Here is a 23319-nt window from a genome sequence, read left to right on the forward strand (position 1 = left end):
ACAAAAATGTAAAAAAAGACCACATTTATATATATTATTTTAAATATTATTTATTAATTATATATAATTCTTTGTTTCTCTAAATTATGTATTATATATAATTTATATTAATTGATTTTATTTTAATTTTTTCCTGTTAATTTAATTCAATTCAATCAAAAACATTTTAAAAATTATTTTATAATTTAGATATTTTTTATTTTTTTTTACTTTAACAAAAATGTAAAAAAAGACCACATTTATATATATTATTTTAAATATTATTTATTAATTATATATAATTCTTTGTTTCTCTAAATTATGTATTATATATAATTTATATTAATTGATTTTATTTTAATTTTTTCCTGTTAATTTAATTCAATTCAATCAAAAACATTTTTAAAAATTATTTTATAATTTAGATATTTTTTATTCTTAATGTAGGCTAATTTAAAAGGATTTCTGAGTTTTAAACTTATGAATAGGAAAAGTCCATATATGATATTCTGATATATTCTGGCGTTTATGAACATTTTAGTTTTATTTATCATTTATTTTACTGTTTCTAGCAGCTGTATTACACACGTTGGCCGACAGGCGGCGCTACAGGACTATAAGTGAAAATGAACCTGTGTTGTGATGAAAATATACCGCATACTGCACAGCATAAACTGCTCACTGCTGGATTTAGCATGCGGTCATTTAAGCAATGCAATCATAGTGAACTACATAATAGTTTTCATTACAATGCATGTTTATTTCAAACAGTTCTATTCTTAGAAATAAAAAAAGTGTAGCATTTGTAATCATTTTTTGTGCATAAGTGCATGTGATTATTCACGGTTGATGTCATACCTGTTTCAATTCTCAAGTTGGTCAAGCCAACCACATTGCATTAAGGGATGCTGTACATTTTCATAGTGTGCACACTATACTGCAACAACAGCACATGCTCACTAGAGAGTAGAGATCATTTCAACTGTGAGACTGAACAGAGCCTGCAGTGAAACGGTTAAGCGTCAGCTGGTTGCTACACAAACAGATATTAAGTATGTTTATCATCATCTTCATCATCATCATCATCAGTAGACAATAGTGTAGGACGAGAGTGAGTCAGAGTCTAGCAGTCGAGCGGCTGAAATGCCTCGTGTGGGCGCTTCAACAGCTCACCTCATCTGTTCATGCTGTGGGAGACTGGAGTATGTGTGTGCAAACGTGGTGAATCACGAGAATATTTAGTTATTCGTCTTGATTTTAATCCAGATTTGTGTGCTTGGAGTCATCACCAGATAATCATTAAAACAATAGGTCACCCAGAAATGAGAACGTGCTGAAAATGTGCTCACCCTCAGGACATCCAACCTTAGGATGAGTTTGTTTCTTCATCAGATTAGTAGAAATGTGTCATTCCATCACTGTCTCACCTACGGATCCTCTGGAGTGAATGGGTGCCGTCAGAATGAGAGTCCAAACATCACAATAATCCACACCACTCCAGTCCATCAGTTAACATCTTAAAAAGACAAAAAAACTGCATGTTTGTAAGAAACTAATCCATCTTGAAGACGTTTTTAACTAAAATATGAGTCTATAATCCATAATAACAAACGCTTACTTCAGTGGTCTGAATCAGGAGAGAAATCTGCACAGATCAAGCAGCGTTTACAGGACAAAACAGCTCTAAACAAATATGTGGCTGGATTTTGAGGTGAGAAACAACAGGAGATGGACTTTTTCACTGGAGGAAGCGTTATTATGGATTATGGGCTTATATTTTAGTCAAAAATGTCTTGAAGATGGATTTGTTTCTTACAAATGCGCAGCTTTTGGCTTCACAAGATGTTAACTGATGGACTGGAGTGGTGTGGATTATTTGTGTATTTCCAATGGATCCTCTGCAGTGAATGGGTGCCGTCAGAATGAGAGTCCAAACAGCTGATAAAAACATTACAATAATCCATAAGTAATCCACACCACTCCAGTCCATCAGTTAACATCTGGAGAAGACAAAAGCTGAAACAAATCCAGCATTAAAACATTTTTAACTAAAATACATTGAGTTCGTAATCCATAATAACGCTTCCTCCAGTGAAAAAGTGGTCTGGCACAGATCAAGTACCGTATACAATCCAAAACAGCTCTAAACAAATATGTTGCTGGATTTTGATGTTGGGAGACAACTGGAGGAAGTGTTATTATAGATTACGGATGACCCATCATCATATAAGGTCACATGGCACAACACTTTCTTTTGGTTGGACTGTACTGTAGTGTCCATGTGGCCTTACAGCGGCTATCTCATATAACAGGAAGTGAGCAAACACACACACAACTGTATGTTGGTGTGTGTGTGTGTGTGTGTGTGTGTGTGTGTGTGTGAGTGAGTGTCAGATTGATCTCTTCACTGTCAGCATCATCTGATCTCATTAGTGTCTAGTTTCACACTGATAATGAGTCTCTGACACTGACATGATGGACAGAGAGAGAGACAGATGAGTGAACAAAGCACAAATAAAATATTTAAGGTTGAAAATTTTCATTGTTACATTTACTGTATATTAATTCTAATTGTGTTGTTACCTGAATGATCCACAGCTGTGTTTTTTTGTTAAGTGATAGTTGTTCATGAGTCGCTTGTTTGTCCTGAACAGTTAAACTACCTGCTGTTCTTCAGAAAAATCTGTTTTTGTTGGTTTTCCAGCAATTCTGTGTATTTGAACCCTTTCCAACAATGACTGTATGATTTTGAGATCCATCTTTTCACACTGAGGACAACTGAGGGACTCATATGCAACTATTACAGAAGATTCAAACACTCACTGATGGCTCCAGAAGGAAAAAAACAATGCATTAAGAGCATTTGTAATTTATTATATATAGTTAATTTATATATATATGTGTGTGTGTGTGTGTGTGTGTGTGTGTGTTTGTAGAGACAGGTTCTGAGTCACACCAGAGCTGCTGCGTCACTCTCTCCCTCTGTGTGTGTGTGTGTGTGTGTGTGTGTGTGTGTGCGTGTGCGTGTGCGTGTGTGCGTGTGTGTGTGTGTGTGTCAATCTCCTAAGCGTGTGCAGCACAAACTTCCCTGCATCTCTGATGTAAAACACACATCACAGTCTGTGTGAATGAGTGTCCGCTCAGCGCTGAATGTTTTTGCTATACTAACCATAGTTTAACCATGGTATTTGTAGTAAAACTGTGATTAAATAAAAAATAAAAAAAAACCTTGGTTACTACACTTTTATTATAGTAAAACAATGGTTAATTGTCCTCAGGGATTTGTAGTCTATTTGTGTATACTTTATTTTTCATCAGAAAAAAAGATTTGTGAATCCAATTTGAAATTCCACTCTGAATAATGATTTGCAAACCATTTCAGATCAGGACTCGGAGAGCGGATCGTGAATCATTCAATTCCAGAAACGATTCACGTACCTGCTCCAAAGTTCCTTTCTAAATAAAATGATTAAAGATTCGCAGCTTCGATCAATGATTCGCAATCCGCGATTTGAAGATCCAATCTAAATCAAATGATCTGCGATTTGAAGCACTGATCGAGAATCAAATGATTTGCGATTTGAAGTCAATATCTGGATTAAATTATTAGCGATTTGAAGATCCGATCTGAATCAAATGATTTGCGATTTGAAGATCCGATCTGAATCAAATGATTTGCGATTTGAAGATCCGATCTGAATCAAATGATTTGCGATTTGAAGATCCGATCTGAATCAAATGATTTGCGATTTGAAGATCCGATCTGAATCAAATGATTTGCGATTTGAAGATCCGATCTGAATCAAATGATTTGCGATTTGAAGATCTGATCTGAATCAAATGATTTGCGATTTGAAGATCCGATCTGAATCAAATGATTCGCAATTTGAAGTCAATATCTGGATTAAATGATTAGCGATTTGAAGATCTGATCTGAATCAAATGATTTGCGATTTGAAGATCCGATCAAGAATCAAATGATTCGCGATTTGAAGTCAATGTCTGAATCAAATGATATGCAATTTGAAGTCAATATCTGGATTAAATGATACGCAATTTTAAGCCCCGATCAAATGATTCGCGATTCCGATTTGAAGCCCAGATCTGAATCAAATGATCAGCGATTTGAAGATCCGATCTGAATCAAATCGAATATCGGTTTTACCCTGCACTATACGTGCTTCTTAAAAATCAATACAAGCAATGATGAAATTCCAAAATGAATGGCTCTTCTAATTTGATCTGGTTCTTGCTAGTGAATCGCTTGAACTGAATAATCAAAATCACGAGTTTGAATCAATCGAAGCGGCTCCAGCATAAATGACTAACTCAATTAAATCAGTCCGTCTGTTCCTCTCCTGTTCACGTCTTTAGCCATGTTTACACAACTCTGTCAGTATACTACTGGCTTAGCTTAGTTTTCACATTAACTGAAATAAGCGGGAAAAAAAACATGATCTAAGAACCATTTAAGCTTTTTTTTTAAGTAAATAATTTTGCTATATTTTATGATGTATTTTTAAATTCATTGATTACATTAAAGAAAAAAATTAGATATTAATGTGATCTTTGAAAATTATATTTTACATGTGCAAAGTTAGAGAAACTATTTTTTGCAAAAAAATAGCTGTCTTAGCCTCTTTCACAACTTACTTTCTCAGCTAATGTCATGTTGCTCATTGTGAAATGAAAGGTCAGAAAGTCAGAACAAGTAATCTTTCCCCATGTTTTCACTAAAATAACTCTAAACATTCAAACACGTTTTCTTGTCGACCCGACATCTTTCTCTAATAGTTGCTGTAATAAACAAAAGACTCAAGGCAGAGCTCCAAAAACACAGGCAGTATTTTTTTAATTCTTCGTTACTACATTCATTCATTCACTGAACTCTAGTGTCGTACAGCAGATCGACGTCAGCGCCCTCTGTGTGTCTGGAGACAAACTGCATGCGTACATAAGGTCAAAGGTCAGAAATTATGTCATAAATCAAAATCATTTACATCTGTGTAATCAAATTTACTGTAATCTGCATTCAGCACTTCATTGGGCTGCTCTGACAGAGAATGGAGCTCAGAACCGCTCACAGATGTGTATGGTGACGGATGAACGCGTGTCAGTTGTTTCCCTCGTCATCGCTGTGTTCGGCGCGCTCGTCTTTGCTCTCGCTGAGTGAGCTCTCGTCGATGTTCTCCAGCGATTCGGCGTGTTGGATGGTGAGTTCGGACATCGGGATGCTGGACAGCGGGTTCTGCTCCGGGAACAACCACGGCTTAAAACCCGGACTGTGCTTCTGCTTCCACTCGGGATACCGAAGACACGCTTTACTGATGCGCTTCATTGCCTGAGACACACATACACACGCAAAATAATTAAACAAACAATGGAAAAATAGAAAATAACACTGGAAAATGAGTTTCAATAATTCTAGATTCAAATCAATCATTTAAAACAAACTAAATTTGAATAAATTATAAAACATGATTACAATAAATGTTACGATTTTAATATTGTAACTATTATTTTCGATTCAATAAATAAAATAATAAAAATGATGCTAAAAATTCATTTAAAAAGAATTAATACACACTTAGCATGTTATCAACATAACCCCTAAAAATATAGAAAAACTGAATATCCAAAAGACACATTTAAGGGTTTATTATATTGCACTTTATCTATTTGCACATGTAGATTTCAAGTATAGCACTTTCTTTGAAAGTTTCTTTCTCCACTTCAGCAGCACTTATATACACCAAAACTTAGAGGTTTATTCCCATCTATATTGTGAAGGTTTTTACTGAAGGATTTGTTTATATATCATTCAAACTGCTTTTTACAATATTTTATACCTAAAAACATGGAGAAAATGCAGTTTTTTAAAGGCATTGAGTTTGTTTCTCCACTTCAGCAGCACTTATATACACCAAAACTTACAGGTTTATACCTCTCTATATTCTAAAGGTTTTTACTGAAGGGTTTGTTTAAATATCATTCACACAGTTTTTTTTCCAAAATTTTATACCTAAAAACATGGTGAAAATTCAGTTTTTAAAGGCATTGAGTTTGTTTCTCCACTTCAGCAGCACTTACACCAAAACTTGGAGGTTTATTCCCATCTATATTCTGAAGTTTTTTTATTGAAGGATTTGTTCATATATCATTCACACTGTTTTTTTAACAACATTTTATACCTAAAATCACGGCGAAAAATGCTGTTTTTTTAAAGGCATCGAGTTTGTTTCTCCACTTCAGCAGCACTTACATACACCAAAACTTACAGGTTTATTCCTCTCTATATTCTAAAGGTTTTTACTGAAGTGTTTGTTTAAATATCATTCACACATTTTTTTTTTTTTTTTTTTTAAACAACATTTTATACCTAAAATCATTTTTTTAATTTGAGTTTTTTAAAGGCATCGAGTTTGTTTCTCCAGTTCAGGGCCTTAACTGGCACAAAAACACTTAGTATGTTATCAACAAAATCCCTAAGAATATTGAGATATAATTTTTTGTCATAAGTCACAACCTTATGTCTGATACAAATATTTTAATTAACAGAGGACTGAAACTGAAGAGCGTTTGTGTTCTTCCAGACACACACACAAACTCTCTAATTCAATCACAGACACACATTTAGACACACTGCAGCTCTTTGTCTCACTGACGTCTCAGAATGGTTGTTTGCATCATCTGTTGCTTTACTTCTGCAGTCTTCTCTCTTTAAAAATCATTTCAATTGCCCTGAAACTTTATTTACCAAAGTTGAACATCCTGCTTTAATGTTTGCCTGTATGATTCCTCATAACTGCAGTGTTGCAGTGCAAATATATTGTGTTAATTATGTCAGTGCATGTTTAATATTTCACAGGTTCTTTTGTCACTCAGTGTCTCTTTATTTATCAATCAATCAATCACTCATCTGTTTTTTCACTTGTGACGTTTCCTGGGAAAACTGATGAGCTACTTTAACACACACACACACACACACACACACACACACACACACACACACAATCGTGTCTGTCATTACGTGTGTTTGACACAGGGTTAATTCTGTTAGGAATAAAGAACCATCAGAGAGCAGGATGAATGAGTGTAAGAATAAACAAGTGTAAGGATGGAATGAACTACTGGACATTTTACTCACTTTAGGCGCCAAGAACTGGGAAGACTTGTTAACAACCCACTTGGGAAGAGAACCTGAGAGAGACACAATGAAAGATCTAGTTTATAATTTAGACAAAGCAAAAACGAGAATGAAAAATAATAATATATAAAATAAATAAAGCATAAAATAATGTTAAAAATGAAGTATAAAAATAAATAAACAAATAATAAACTATGAAAAATATGGTAAATATTAAATATACTAAATTAGAAATTAACCGGTTAAAATAAATACATTTTTAATAATGGTTAAAATAAATATAAAAATGAATAATACAAATTACATTAAAAAGTAAAAAAAAAAAAAGTAAATTAATTAATAATAATAATAATAATAATAATAATAATAATTAATTAATTAAAATTAAAAGTGCATGCAAATGCGTGTGCAAGCATCACCTTTCGGGTCCACCTGTGCCAGGTATGTTAAGGTGCAACTGGTTGGACCGGTGCGTTGGATCAGGTATCCTGTCTGGATGGAAACGGCTCTCACCAGATCCTTCTTAGGAGGGTATTTCTGAAACACAACACACACAATCAATCAATAAATCAATCCATAAATCACACATCTAGATCAGACTGGAATGACACTCAGTACAGCATCACTATGAGCTCTCATTCTACATCCCATAATGAACGAAATGACACTCTGGACTCTGTGTGTGTGCCTGAGAGAGAGACAATGAGAAGAACAGGAGATAAACCAACACATGACCCTCTCTCTCTGTTTCTTTCTCAGTGATGACAGTCAGATCAATGCAGTGTGGAGCTGCAGCAGACCAGTCTGATCATGTGACTACAGATTCCACAACTTTATGAGACACACACATATCTGTACAGGATCAGAGTGACACACTCCAGCTGTTGTAGTCAACACAGACCATCATCACATCATTAGTAACGATCAGAAGATCGTTAGCAGCAGAATCATTACTGTCCTGACGGTCACACTAACACACGTCACTGCTGAACACTGACCGTACATGTGAATCAATGCAGCGTTGCACACTCAATCATGAGCAGAACAGCACAGCCATTGCCAAACTTTAAGCAAACATATTTTTGTGAAGTCTGAGTCTCATTTCAGACTAGTTGAAAGAAAACATCCAGAAAACACATTTAAGTGTTTATTATAATGCACTTTATCTATTTGCACCTGTAGATTTTAAGTACAGTACATATCTTTAAAAGTTTCTCCACTTCAGCAGTACTTACATACACCAAAACTTACAGTTTTATTCTGCTCTATATTCTGAACTTTTTTACCAAAGGATTTGTTCATATATTATTCACACTGATTTATACAACATTTTATACCTAAAAACATGGTAAAAATACAAATATTTAAAGGTTTTGAGTTTGTTTCTCTACTTCTGCAGCACTTACATAAACCAAAACTTACAGTTTTATTCCTCTCTATATTCTGAAGGTTTTTGCTGAAGGTTTTGTTTATATATGATTTGTCCTAATTTATACGATATTTTATTCATTAAAAACATGGCGAAAAATGCAAATATTAGAAGATTGAGAGTTTGTTTCTCCACTTCAGCAGCACTTAAATACACCAAAACTTACAGTTTTATTTCTCTCTATATCCTCAAGGTTTTTGCTGAAGGGTTTGTTCATATATCATTCACACTGATTTATACAACATTTTATACCTAAAAGCATGGTAAAAATACAAATATTTAAAGGTTTTGAGTTTGTTTCTCCACTTCTGCAGCACTTACATACACCAAAACTTATAGTTTTATTCCTCTCTATATTCTGAAGGTTTTTGCTGAAGGTTTTGTTTATATATGACCTAATTTATAGAACATTTTATTCCTTAAAAACATGGCAAAAATGCAAATCTTTAAAGATGGTGAATTTTTTCAATTCAGCAGCACTTAAATACACCAAAACTTAGTTTTATTCCTCTATATTCTGAAGGTTTTTACATGGTAAAAATTAATTTTTCTTGACAGAATTTTCAGATTTATGGAGAGATAGCATATTTAATTTGCATATTATAACATTTCAAAAAACATTATGAAGTATAATAAAGTAGTATATCAATTACACAAAACTAAAACAGCATCACTCACAGCGTGTTTGACGGAGTAGTTCATGATGATGTAATCATTGCCTATGGGCAGCCAGGAGCGCAGGGTGATGACATCACGGTTTTTCAGTGGTTTAGGACACTTCCCTAAAAAGGATAAACGCTTAGCATGAGCGACACCATCATTGAGCTAATGTTCATTTCATGAACACAAAGTAAATAGCATATTTTGATTTTTAAAGACCAACTCCACACAGTGGCAGTACTTACAGGAGTAATAGCCCACATCTGCATTGACCGTCAGTTTGCCGATGTCGAACGTCTCAATGACATTCGCATCCCATTTCCGCCGATACTCGATGTCGTGGAGCACGTCGTACATGGTCTCAGCTGGGATGTCCTTACACAGCATCCGACACTGAGGAGAGAGCAAAAGAACTACATTACCCAGAATGCATCACATTAAGTGTTAAGGAGAAACAGTCAGAAAAAAATCTAAATTTAATTAACAAATTAAATTAAAATATAAACAAAATTATACTTATTTCCACTAGTTGCTAAGTCAACATTTCTCATTTAGTTTAACAATGTACCTGAATACAGATATATAAAAAAAAGTTTGGACACACCTTCCAAACTTTTGGTCTGTACTGTATATTTTTCTGTTTATTAAAGTTTTTACTCTACATTTGTGCTGTTTTCAGTGGGTTAGAGATATTTTTTAAATATATATATATATATAAATGAATAAATAAATATTTTTAAATGGGTTTTTATATAAAAACTGCTTTTTTGTGTTAAATTCACTTTATAAAAGATCCACATTTCTAACTTTAATGATAACATGGATAATTTCACATGGTTTAGTGTAAGATTTTTGCCCATCTTTTGGAAAATCCAGTTTTAAAAGTAATTTTTTTTTTATTATTTAATTTTTTTTTTAAATAGCTATTTGCTATTTGACCACCTGAAAGAAATTTTTTCACAAGTTTTTTTCAGTTGAATTCATATCTACAGTACAGACCAAAAGTTTGGACACACTTTTTTCCAAACTTTTGGTCTGTACTGTGTATATATATATATATATATATATATATATATATATATATATATATATATATATATATATATATAAACATTACATTTTAAAACAAAAAAACAACAAAATTGTAATGTTTATATATATATAAACATTAAACATTTATATATATATATAAACATTACATTTTAAAACAAAAAACAACAAAATTACTTTTGACAAAACAAATAAAATTTAAATCTTTGGATGTTTTTTTTTTCCTGGAAATGGACCAACATATTATACTGTGCAAACATTTTTGTGAAGTAACAGTTCATATTCATGGCTGGGTCATAAAATAAAGGCTGTAATGAAGCTCGACACACATCAAGCGCCTGTGACCCTAAAACAGAAACACACGTGTGTAACTAATGACCTACATCAGGTGAAATGAGGCTGCAGTTAGTCTGATTCTGGAGTGATTTGTGAAATATTAAACCAGGCCATTAAAGTAGATCTCGTCTCAACAGCACCTGTGTTTTCTAGAGCAGCAACTAGAATGAGAAAACTACTGAAAAACAGCTGGAGGTGCAGAAATGACACACTTAAGTCTTCCTCCTACAAAACTAACTAGTGATAACAAGGGAAAAAAGGTACTGTGCTATAAAATGATGTAAAGATTTATGCAGAACAAACTTCCACAGCAGTTACAAACAGGGTCATTCTCATTAACTGAAACTATTATTTATTTATAAACTTATAAGTTTTTTTTTTTTTGCCAAGGCAACATCTCATTTTCATTTAGTTTAATTTAAACATTAAAATCCAACTGGAATTACATGAAAACTAAAACTGAAATTAAAAACAAAAACATACAAATAAAAAAACAAAAAGTAATAAATATTTAAAAAAGACAAATGCACATCAAATGACTAAAAACTTAAAAGTATATAAAAACTGAAAATACAAAAATAAAAGCTAGTTCAAAATATTAAAATCTATAATAGTATTTAAGTAATACTAAAATAACACTGACTCACAAGTTTTAATGATTAACCAGAGATCAAAAGGTTTAGAACATGTTTTATAAATAGAAATAACTTCATGCAACACTGAATTGATGTAACACAGACTCAATCCTTGACCAAAGTTTTATCTACTTAAACCACTTGTGGAAATGAAACTCATGTGAGTTAAACAAGAAAAAACGCGGTAACCTTGAGTAAAAATCCCCACAGCAGACGCTAAACTCACTACACCATAAACACTGGAAACAAAGCAAAAGAGTTGCCAAACCAAACCAAACGTAGTGAACTAGCTCTAGTATTTGAGAGTTTTAAGGAAGAAACACCAGGACAAAAGTGAAGGTCTTGTTACTCGTGTCACTTCTGAACAGGTCAATAAATCATAAAACACATTTACATACAGAAGTCCTAAACATACAGCAGAGAAGATGAAAAATGCGGAAAGGTTAAAAAAAACAATTAGATAAAATAATAAAATTCTTCTAAGTGATCTATTTGTGCCTGTAGATTTCAATTACAGTACATATATTTGAAAGTTTGTTTCTCCACTTTAGCAAAACTTACAGATTTATTGCTTTCTATATTCTGCAGGTTTCTACTGAGGGGTTTGTTCATATGTCATTCACATTAATTTTTATACAACATTTTATATCTGAAAACATGGTGAAAATGTAAATCTTTAAAGGTTTTGAGTTTGTTTCTCCACTTCAGCAGCACTTACATACACCAAAACTTAGAGATTTATTCCTCTCTATATTCTGAAGGTTTTTATAGAAGGGTTTGTTTAAATATGATTTGTCCTAATTTTTACAACATTTTATTCTTAAAAAACATGGCGAAAATGCAAATCTTTAAACATTGCGAGTTTGTTTCTCCACTTCAGCAGCACTTACATGCACAAAAACTTACAGTTTTATTCCTGTCTGTATTCTGAAGGTTTTTACTGAGGGGTTTGTTCATATATCATTCACACCGATTTATACAACGTTTTATAATTAAAAAAGGCGAAAATGCAATTTTTTTTAAGACAGTCAGTTTGTTTCTCCACTTTAGCAGCAATTACATACACAAAAACTTAGTTTTATTCCTGTCTGTATTCTGAAGGTTTTTATAAAAGGGCTTGTTTAAATATGATTTGTCCTAATTTATACAATATTTTATTCTTAAAAAAACATTGGGGAAAATGCAAATCTTTAAAGATTGTGAGTTTGTTTCTCCACTTCAGCAGCAATTACATACACAAAAACTTACAGTTTTATTCCTGTCTGTATTCTGAAGGTTTTTACTGAGGGGTTTGTTCATATATCATTCACACCGATTTATACAACGTTTTATAATTTAAAAAAAAGCGAAAATGCAAATTTTTTTTAAGACAGTCAGTTTGTTAGTTTGTTTCTCCACTTTAGCAGCAATTACATACACAAAAACTTAGTTTTATTCCTGTCTGTATTCTGAAGGTTTTTATAAAAGGGCTTGTTTAAATATGATTTGTCCTAATTTATACAATATTTTATTCTTAAAAAAAACATTGGGGAAAATGCAAATCTTTAAAGATTGTGAGTTTGTTTCTCCACTTCAGCAGCAATTACATACACAAAAACTTACAGTTTTATTCATCTCTATATTCTAAAGGTTTTCACTGAGGGGTTTGTTCATATATCATTCACACTTATTTATACAACATTTTATTCCTATACATTTTCCAACTAAATTCAAATGAATATTTACACATTTATGAAATATTACAAAATATTCGGGTATATGTGGTTGGCCTGTGCTAAACTCCAGCTCCCGCTTCTGTGATTGGTTTAGGATTACAGTGAGTGTAGTTCCTTTAAACACATTATTAGATGATTAAATGTGATTAGAAATAAGCAAATGAAATTGAAATCATCTACAGCAGCAAACGTGATCATTAATGACCTCAGAGCTGATGGTCAGTCTGTGGAGAAAGAGACAGAAGGACTGAAATGCTTGAGTGGGATTTCATGAAGCTCCACTGGGGGCCAACATCACGAGTGGGAGGACAGTCTGTGTGTGTGTGTGTGTGTGTGTGTGTGTGTGTGTGTGTGTGTGTGTGTGTGTGTGTGTGTGTGTGTGTGTGTGTGTGTGTTTCGGGGGAAGCCCAACAGCTTTGAGGAGAATCTGACATCTACAGCCGCCCACACAGAGCTGCACACTCATACATGTCTGTGTGTTCTGGTTCAGCTAAAGCAAATTATTTGATGCTTGCAGTTGTGTGTTTCATGTGTGTCCACTGACATCTATTCTTTCATCATCAGCACACACACAGAGTGAGATGGTCTCCAACTGAAGTCTTTCTGTGATCTGTGCGTTTGTTTCACCTACTAATGAGCAGAAAACGAGCCGTAAACCAGCAGCAGAAGAGTTTCTAATGCAGCGAATCCACTCTGTGATGCTCTCAAAGAAGTTTGTGCAGAAAACATTTGCCTGAAGCTCCTGAAGATAAGAAATACTCAAAGTACTGCTACATATAATGCAAATGGAAGCATGTTATCAGCCGTACGGAGACTGAAGAACATCTGAATGCTTTACAAATGCAAAGCCCTTTATAGAAATAAAAGACACCCTGTACCTCAGTTCTGGGTACAAAACTGCCCCTTAAAATCATGTATAATAGGTTTGATAATGGTTGGTTCTGTATGAGATGGTTTGTTCCAGGGAGTCTCAAGAGAGACGTCGTTCCTCCAGAGAGACATGAAGAACAAACACACACTGATCACGAGGGACGGCCGTGTTTTATCACTCACTTTCTCTTCCATTCTCATTTGGACTTCATTTATTACATCAGTTTTCTTACTCCATAAATGGCCAATGAAAGCAGATGCTGAATGTTCAGAAAACAATGCTTTACGATGTTATATGAGCCTTATGATATGTTTCATTTAAAACAATTTAAAAAAAAAATGACACAAATGCTGTTTTCTATTCTTAAAGGGACAGTTCACCAAAGATAATCATTCTGTCATCATTTGTTCAGCCTCATGTCAATCAAACCAGTGTTATTTTAGTATCGTGTCAAATATGTTAAGATGTCTAAGTCAAAAGAAATTAACAAAAGTGGTTTTATGTCTATAGAAAGCGCATTAAATGTTAGTAAGTGTCTACTTTTAAGGTTTTAAAAGATAAAATTTCAAAATTGGGTTGAAATAATGTTACATTGTCAATCAGTATAACTCAATATTTATGTAAAAATTCAAACATGCTTATTCTGACTTGTACATATTAAAAAATATCAAAGAATAAGCGACCAAGTTACATTTTATTGTTTTAAATGAGTAAAAAAAGTAAAAAAAGTAATTTGTCTTTTAATATGTCATAAATTGACTTTTGTTGTAAATATGCCTGACAAGATTGACAATATTAAGGGTATGAATACTTATGCAATCTTCTTATTTCAGTGTTTTATTTTTAATACATTTGTCAAAATTGCAAATCTGGTTTTTGCTTTGTCATTATTATGGTGTGTGGAGTGTAAATTGATGTGGGGAAAAACTCATTTAAAGCAGTTTAACATAATGCTGCAACATTTGCAAGGCACTGTATATATATATTTTTTAATTAATTATTTTCTTATTGTTTAAAAGATTTAAATTGTTTAAGTAGTTTATTATTTTCTTCATATTTCATATCCATTTCCATTTTATTTTAGTTATATATAACTTTTTGATTAGCATGTTTCTAACATGATTAAGACATTATTTACATGTCTGAAGAGCTGGGCTGAGTTTGGTGGTTCTAGCTTGAAAGCTCTAGGAGGAGTAGCGTTCAGAAATGTAGTCTAAGAAGAAGAATCATAAAAAGCATAAGTAGCAGACCAGTAGGATTCTTTCTCAATATGATGATGACAGCAATATTTATCTCTTCACTAAAGATCACTGCAGATAAACTGTGCATGTGTGTGAGAGAAAGAGAGAGAGAATATTTATTCACTGAATCAATCTCACTCGCTCTCGCTCTCTCTGGCCTTTTGTCTGCAGGCTATTGAGTATTTCTCACACTTCAGCATTTTGTGTTATTATGCTTTACTGCAGCTTCCCTCACAGGAACACTAGCCAGCGCACACACACAAACACACACTCATGCATTTACACACACACACACACACACACACACACACACACACACACACACTTGAATGCAGATTTTATAGTTGCACTTTATTCAGCAGATTCCTTCACAGAAACACAAGAGATGCTCTGCGTTATAATGGTGAGGGTCAGTTTTCATTGGAAATGAAAGGATTTTAAGTCATCAGTGATATTAGAGACAACTGAAACTCCATCTGAGAGAGATGCTGGTGTCAGAATAAAGAATACACAGAATTCATTTTTCGGTTTCAGCACTGATTCTGGAACTGAAAAACAGTCTGAAAATCCCCTGCTGCTTGACCTTCTTTAAACTGGAATACGAACCCGAGATATTTAGACGAGCTACGTAATATTTATAGGTTAATACCAAATACCAAAACTGTAATTAAAACTGAAAAATGAAAAACAACGCATTTTTTGTGGACTGTGTTGCCAAGTCTGCAGTTTTCCCGCAAAACTGGGCTAGTTTTATATTGTTGTCGCAGGATGTTTTTTTTAAGTCTGCCCCCTCAGAGTGATATTTTAACTGAGAAGGACCCTCCAGAAAGTGATTATGGAGCCTTTTTAATAACCTATTTCCCCTCAGAACACTATTGGGTTAATATTGAGTTACAACTGACCTGGCAACCCTGTTTGTGGATCATTTTGGCTCAAAAACTGAGGTCAGATCAATGAGGTCTACGATCAATCGACTCCAAAAAAGAAAGACAGAAACACAGTGGCAATTAAAAGAAAACAAGCTTATAGAAAGACTGAATCCAAGATTAGGTGATTAGGTAACAATTTAAGCAGGAACACCACAAATGCAAGGTGGAGAAAGATTTTAAATTTTTTTAAAAACGTCTTTTTTGCTCATCAAGGCTGCATTTATTTGATTAAAAATACAGAAAAAAATTGTAATATTGTGAAATAATATTGCAATTTTAATTAATGGTTTTCTACTTTAATATATTTTAAAATATAACTTATTCCTGTCATGCAATGCTGAATTTTCAGCATCATTACGCCAGTCTTCAGTGTCACATGATCCTTCAGAAATAAGCTTTTCAGGATTCTTTGATGAATAAAACATTAAAAAGAACCAAATTTTTTTAAAATAGAAATCTTTTGTAACAATATACAATACCATTCAAAGTTTGAGGTCAGTCATTGTTTTCGTTTAGTCTCTGTTTGAAAGAAATTAATACTTTTATTCTGCAAGGATGTGTTAAATTGATAAAAAGTGATAGTAAAGACTTATGTTATTAGAAAAGATTTTATTCATCAAAGAATCCTGAAAAAAAGTCTCATAGTTGATAATAAATCAGTATATTAGAATGATTTCTGAAGGATCATGTGACAGAGAAGACTGGAGTAATGATGCTGAAAATTCAGCTTTGCATCACAGAAATAAATTACATTTTAAAATCTATCAAAACAGAAAGCCACTATTTTAAATTGCAATAATATTTCATAATATTACAGTTTTTTCTGTATTTGTAACCAAATAAACGCAGCCTTGGTGAGCAGAAAATCCTTTTTTTTTTTAAAAAACACCTTAGTGATCCCAAACTTTTGAGCAGCAGTGTATATAAAAGAATAGACAACATACTACATTTTATTAAAAATTAAATACTAAAAATGTCTTAAATATATAAAGTAAACTCCGTAAATATATAAAAACGTAAGTTTTGATTAGTAATATGCATTGCTAGGAACTACACTTGGACAACTTCAAAGGCGATTTTTACAATATTTAGATTTTTTTTGCCCCCTCAGATTCCAGATTTACATCAATGGAAAGCTAATTTATATAAATTTGTATAAATCTCAATTTAAAAAAACCTGGGTCACAGAGTCTTTCATGAACTATTGTTACACTAAAATGAGTAAAAGCGTATGATAGTCACTGTTATGCTAAGAAACAATTAAATAGGTGCACTCTAATATACGGAATTATGTATTAAAATGTTTGTTTTGATGCTTTTGACCGCTTTTTGTCTTTATATTCACACGACTATGATCCCTAGTACAGTTTAGTCTTGTTTCCAGCTAAAAAAAAATTCAGATTGTTCAGAGTTAAAGTCATCAGTAGTTAGTCAGAAGTGTGTGTGTGTGTGTGTGTGTGTGTGTGTGTGTGTGTGTGTGTGTGTGTGTGTGTGTGTGTGTGTGTGTGTGTGTTTAACGGCACATATCCGGGTGTGTGACGGGCGAGCAGGTTTATCCAGCAGGTGTTGACGCATATGTTTGAACTGTAACGGAAACTCAGCAGGATGTCCACGCGTGTGTTTATCTTCTCAGACCGGCGACAGTCTGCTAAAGCAACAGAGTCACGGAGAGTCTGCCATCGGCACAAACCTGCCAAGATTCGTTTATGAACTGGACCGAGCTCAGTTCAGCTTCACAGACTCAAACCTGTGTGTTTTAAGGCGAGACACTGCAGGTTAACTTACAATAATTGCAAACAGGTTTTCTGAAATGTTAGGTTTAAATATGCAAATGAGCATTATTTAATAAAATATGCAATAATTTGCATACATTTGTGTTACAAAAATCTAAACACTGGATGAAGTCAGTTTCTTAATTATGACATATTCAAATGTCAAATGTTTTTACAATTTCGAAAAATCAAAAAACTTTGAACACAGAAAACAATGTATTTTTTTACCATTTTGGGGAATAAAATGTATAAAATCAAGCTAATTATGCAGGTGCATCTCAATAAATTAGAATGTCGTGGAAAAGTTTATTAAATTTATTTCAGTAGTTCAACTCAAATTGTGAAACTCGTGTATTAAATGAATTCAGTGCACACAGACTGAAGTAGCTTAAGTCTTTGCTTCTTTTAATTGTAATGATTTTGGCTCACATTTAACAAAAACCCACCAATTCTAATTTATTAAGATGCACCTGTATATCTTTAGATCAGCGTTTAGTTCAGCATTGCTATTATAGAAATTGTTCAAAATAAATATTTAGCTAGTTGCACTCTGCAGGTTGGTGCTGCGTCTCACATCTCTTTTTGATCTCTCATAAAAATGAACTTAAGATATTATGTCTTGTTTTCAGGAAAAAATATCCAAATTTTATCTACCAATGGGGTACGAAAAATTATTTTAATTCAAAGGCTAAACAAGATTATTTTTCTTGGCCCATTGGCAGATAATTTTGCTTGTTTTAAGCAAAAACTAACACAATTTAAAAAAAAAAAAAAATCTAGAAAACAAGACATATCTTAAGTCATTTTACTTGTCAAGTAAACGCATCCTGATTCAAGAGAAAAAAGAAGAAAAAAAAGTATCACAAAAAATTACAAATATTTACCTAATGTTTTTGGGAAGGTTGTTGAATGCAAGAACGTGCCTACTTTAGTGTTTTAAATAACTTTTGTGAAAATAAAATGCCAACATATTTGTTCTGACGTGTGTTTATTAAAATACACCGCCACTCAAATAGCTGCATTTATTTGATTAAAATACAAGGGGAAAAATATATTGTGAAATAATGGTTTCCTATTTTATTAAATTTTAAAGTATAATTTATTGTCGTGGAAAAGTGTATTAAATTTACTTCAGCAATTCAACTCAAATTGTGAAACTCGTGTATTAAATGAATTTAGTGCACACAGACTGAAGTGGTTTAAGTCTTCCTTCTTTTAATTGTGATGATTTTGGCTCACATTTAACAAAAACCCACCAATTCTAATTTATTAAGATGCACCTGTATATCTTTAGATCAGCATTTAGTTCAGCATTGCTATTATAGAAATTGTTAAAAATAAATATTTAACTAGTTGCATTCTGCAGGTTGGTGCTGCGTCTCGCATCTCTTTCTGATCTCTCATAAAAATGAACTTTTCCACAACATTCTAATTTATTGCGATGCACCTTTATATGAACAAATCCCTCTGTAAGAACCTTCAGGATATAGACAGGAATAAAAATGCAAAGTTTAGTGGAGATTTATGGCTCAGTGTAGGAGAAAAAAACTCATGGCCTTTTAAAATATGTCTTGTAATTGAAATCTATTGACACAAATAGATAAAGTGCTATAAAAGAAAGACTTAACAGTGTCTTTTGGATGTTTTCTTTCCACTAGTCTGAAAAAAACACTCCTTTATGAAAAAAACAAAAAGCCCAAAATCTCAAACTGGACAGGTGCATGAAAAAACACAGCGTTTTTGCCAGCAGTGTCTGCTCTTAATCCACACAGCGTCCAGTTTTCTGTCAGTACCGGATCTTTCGTGTGTCTGTTTGCTCAAGGTTATGCAGGAAACTCAGTGAGAGTTCAGAAAGTTCAAATACTTCTGCTTGTTCAGGTGTTGGATTCTCACGCTGCTCACCTGAGAGCTCACCTGTGCGTCACACACTGGCCCTTTGTTCACAAAATCAGAAAATAGGAAGAAATCTATGGAACAAAGAAGCAACGTTATGCTTAGCAGAAGTAAAGCAGGAGAGGGGGAATCAGCCGGAATAATTAGCTGTTTGTAGAGCGCCAAACCCACGTTCATTTGAGAGGATTTATCGCTGCTGTTTGACAGAGATGTGAAGGTGAACACAGTAATATCGACCGTGAGCGCTTTTCTTAGATCGCTCTGTCTTTAGGAAAGCAGATACACTGCAAAAAATGCTTTTCTTACGTAGATTTTTAGTCTTGTTTCCAGCCAAAATATCTAAAAAATCTTGAATCAGGAAGGATTTTCTAGACAAGTAAAAATTATCTTGTTTTTAGTAAAAACAAGTCAAAATTAGGTGAGTTTTTGCTTAAAACAAGCTAAATAATCTGCCAATGGGGTAAGAAAAAAAATCTTATTTCAAGCAGACAACTAGATTATTTTTCTTACCCCATTGGCAGATTATTTTGCTTGTTTCAAGCAAAAACTCACCTAATTTTGACTTGTTTTTACTAAAAAAAAAAACAATTTTGTCTTGTCTAGAAAATCCCTCCTGATTCAAGATTTTTTTAGATATTTTAGCTGGAAACAAGACAAAAAATCTAAGTAAGAAAAGCATTTTTTGCAGTGTAAAGCTGATAAACGATGTGTTTGTTTGTGTTTATGTCTGTTTGTTGTTGTTTTTTGATGAAAGAACAGGAAATGTCTCTTTTATTATTATAATGCAGGCCTGCATTCTGCGGCTCAGAGCATCAAACCTGATGAAACACAGCTTGTTAACCATAAACACCTAGTGTGTTTGTTACACTTGTTTCCAGCCAAAATATTTTAAAAAACCTAAATCAAGAAGGATTTTCTAAACAAGTAAAAATTATTTTCTTGTTTTCAAAAAATCAAGTGCAAATTAAGTGCATTTTTTGCTTGAAACAAGCTAAATAATCTGCCAATGGGGTAAGAAAAATAATCTAGTTTTCTGTTTGAAATAAGTTTTTTTGGGAGATTATTTAGCTTGTTCTAAGCAAAAACTCTCATAATTTTGACTTGTTTTTTTCTGAAAACAAGAAAATAATTTTTACTTGTTTAGAAAATCTTTCTTGATTTAAGATTTTGATATTTTGGCTGGAAACAAGACTAAAAATCTACATAAGAAAAGCATTATTTGCAGTGTTAGTATTTTTGTCTTGTTTTCTAGTATAAATATCTAAAAATTCCTCCCTTGACAAGTAAAATGACTTAAGATATGTCTTGTTTTCAGAAAAAATTATCCAAATTTTATCTGCCAATGAGGTAAGAAAAATCATTTTAATTCAAAGGCTAAACAAGATCATTTTTCTTACCCCATTGGCAGATATTTTTGCTTGTTTCAAGCAAAAATGCACTTAATTTTGACTTTTTTTTTTCTCAAAACAAGACAATTTTTACTCGTCTAGAAAATCCTTCTTGATTTAAGAATTTTTAGATATTTTGGCTGGAAACAAGACTAAAAATCTAAGCTAGAAAAGCAGTGTACTTAGTACTTTTGCCTTGTTTTTAGTCAAAATATCTAAAAATTCATAAATTATGATGCATTTGCTAGATAAACAAAAGTTTTAAGCAAACTACAATACTAAATATTGTATATATGTATATATATATATATATATATATATATATATAGACTAGAAACAAGACAAAAATACTAAAATAAGCGTTTTTTGCAGTGCATATCAGACTCTAAAGTGTTAATATCATATAATAAACATCTAAACTGAGTTGATGAAGAGCTTCAAGGCCTCCAAAGAAGCATCCAGACCAGCAGAAACCACATCAGACCAGATCCGCTCACCTTGATCTTGTGTAAACTCTTCTCCTCCTCCAGAATCTGGATCCAAACGCAGATGTTGTTTTTGTTGAAGGTGAGACTCCAGCCCTCTTCGGACTGACACTCGTGTTTGAACCGGCTGAAAGCTCGGTCGTCCGGGATCAGAACCTCTTCCCCGGACATCATCATCCTCATCATCCTCCTCTTCTTCCTCCTGCTGCTGCTGCTGCTGCTGAACCCGGATCCCGGATGAAACTAAGAGCAGAGTTTGCTTTTAAACTTGAGTTTTCCGGTGATGATTGACAGCCGCTGGTGATGCGACGCGCGTCGCGTGATGATTAACGCGCGTTAAACGCACGGGCGGTTTCTCTCTGTCTCTGTTTCTGTCTCTGAACCGAGTCTCCGCGGTTTCGGATGCCTGATTCACGTCGGGCGAGTCTGATGGTCAAACCAACATTTGCTCGTATGCGCGTTTTCCGCAGGCGTGTGACGCGCGCCGCTCCCGTGCGGAAGCGCGAGTTTAAAGATCCAGATGTACGCGCGCGCGAGTGTGAATAAACCAAACTCACGTATGAGTGTGTGGAAAATTAATAAACGCAAACGCGTTTGACGGTGAATCGCACGAACAGCTGTTACATCCCGCTGCGCGTGTGTGTGTAATTGATGAGCGAAGGCGGGAGCGCGCTGGCATGACTGACAGATGAGTTCCGCCCTCTTTCGTGCACGCGCACAGCGCTGACGTGTTATTAGCTTCCCATCACAACCATCGCATTAATCGATTTTTTTTAAGATTACTTCCTTATACAAAGAGCATCGTAAATCATTTTGAGGGGTCAGTAAGTCTTCATAAAGTTTATAAAATTGCTGTTACTGTTATTTTATTCATACATGAAAAAATCATGCATGAAGCCAATGAATAATTTTCCAAATATCATCTTACTAAGACATATTATTGGAGATATAGAGAAATGGCTGATGGATAACTAAAAAAAATTTTTTTTAGATGCATTTATTTTTAATGGTCAACAGATTGAGACAATACTACTATTAATGTTTTATTAAATAAAAACATTAAATGCGTTTAATAGTATAGATAATAAATCAATAATTTACATAAATAAATATTTATTAAATGTTAATTTGTTATTTATTAAATCTATTAAATTGTGATTGTAATGAATAATATTAATATTAATAATAATAATAACCATTAATTAAATGCGTTTAATAGTTAACTTATTACATAAATTAAAAAATCAATAATTTAAATAAATAAATAAATATATTTATTTAATGTTATTTTGTTGATTATTAATTCTATTTAATGGTGAATGTACCGCATAATAAAATTAATAATAATAGTAAATAAAAACATTTAATACATACATAATAAATCAATAATGTAAATAAATAAATATATATTTATGTTAATTTATTAAATAATAATAGTAGTTGAAAATTAGTAAATTAATAAATAAAAAACATTCATTAAATGTGTTTAATAGTACATTTTATACATAATCAATAATGTAAATAAATATTTATTTATTAATTTGTTTATTATTAATTTGTATTACATTTATTTAATGGTGAATGTAATGTAATGCAATTAAATGTGTTTAATAGTACATTTAATACATACATTATAAATCAATCATGTAAATAAATAAATACATATTTATATTAATTTATTAAATCGATTTAATGGTAAATGTAATACATAATAATAATAATAATAATAATAATAATAATAATAATAATAATAATAATAATAATAATAAATGTGTTTAATAGTAAAATT

The 23319-nt window shown here is 32.7% G+C and overlaps 1 protein-coding gene across 1 annotated transcript; it reads right to left on the minus strand.

Annotated features, from left to right (window-relative positions):
- Positions 1-4806: 4806 nt before the first annotated feature.
- On the minus strand, positions 4807-22200 carry stard10 (StAR related lipid transfer domain containing 10). Its single transcript, XM_073818143.1, has 6 exons — positions 21543-22200; positions 9461-9608; positions 9234-9337; positions 7546-7663; positions 7127-7179; positions 4807-5320 (listed from the first exon to the last, which is right to left on the minus strand). The coding sequence occupies exons 1-6, from the start codon at positions 21714-21716 to the stop codon at positions 5093-5095; spliced, it is 825 nt and encodes a 274-aa protein (XP_073674244.1). The 5' UTR covers positions 21717-22200; the 3' UTR covers positions 4807-5092.
- Positions 22201-23319: the final 1119 nt, after the last annotated feature.

The sequence above is a fragment of the Garra rufa genome, chromosome 14 (genome assembly GCF_049309525.1).
Source record: "Garra rufa chromosome 14, GarRuf1.0, whole genome shotgun sequence".
NCBI lineage: Eukaryota > Metazoa > Chordata > Actinopteri > Cypriniformes > Cyprinidae > Garra > Garra rufa.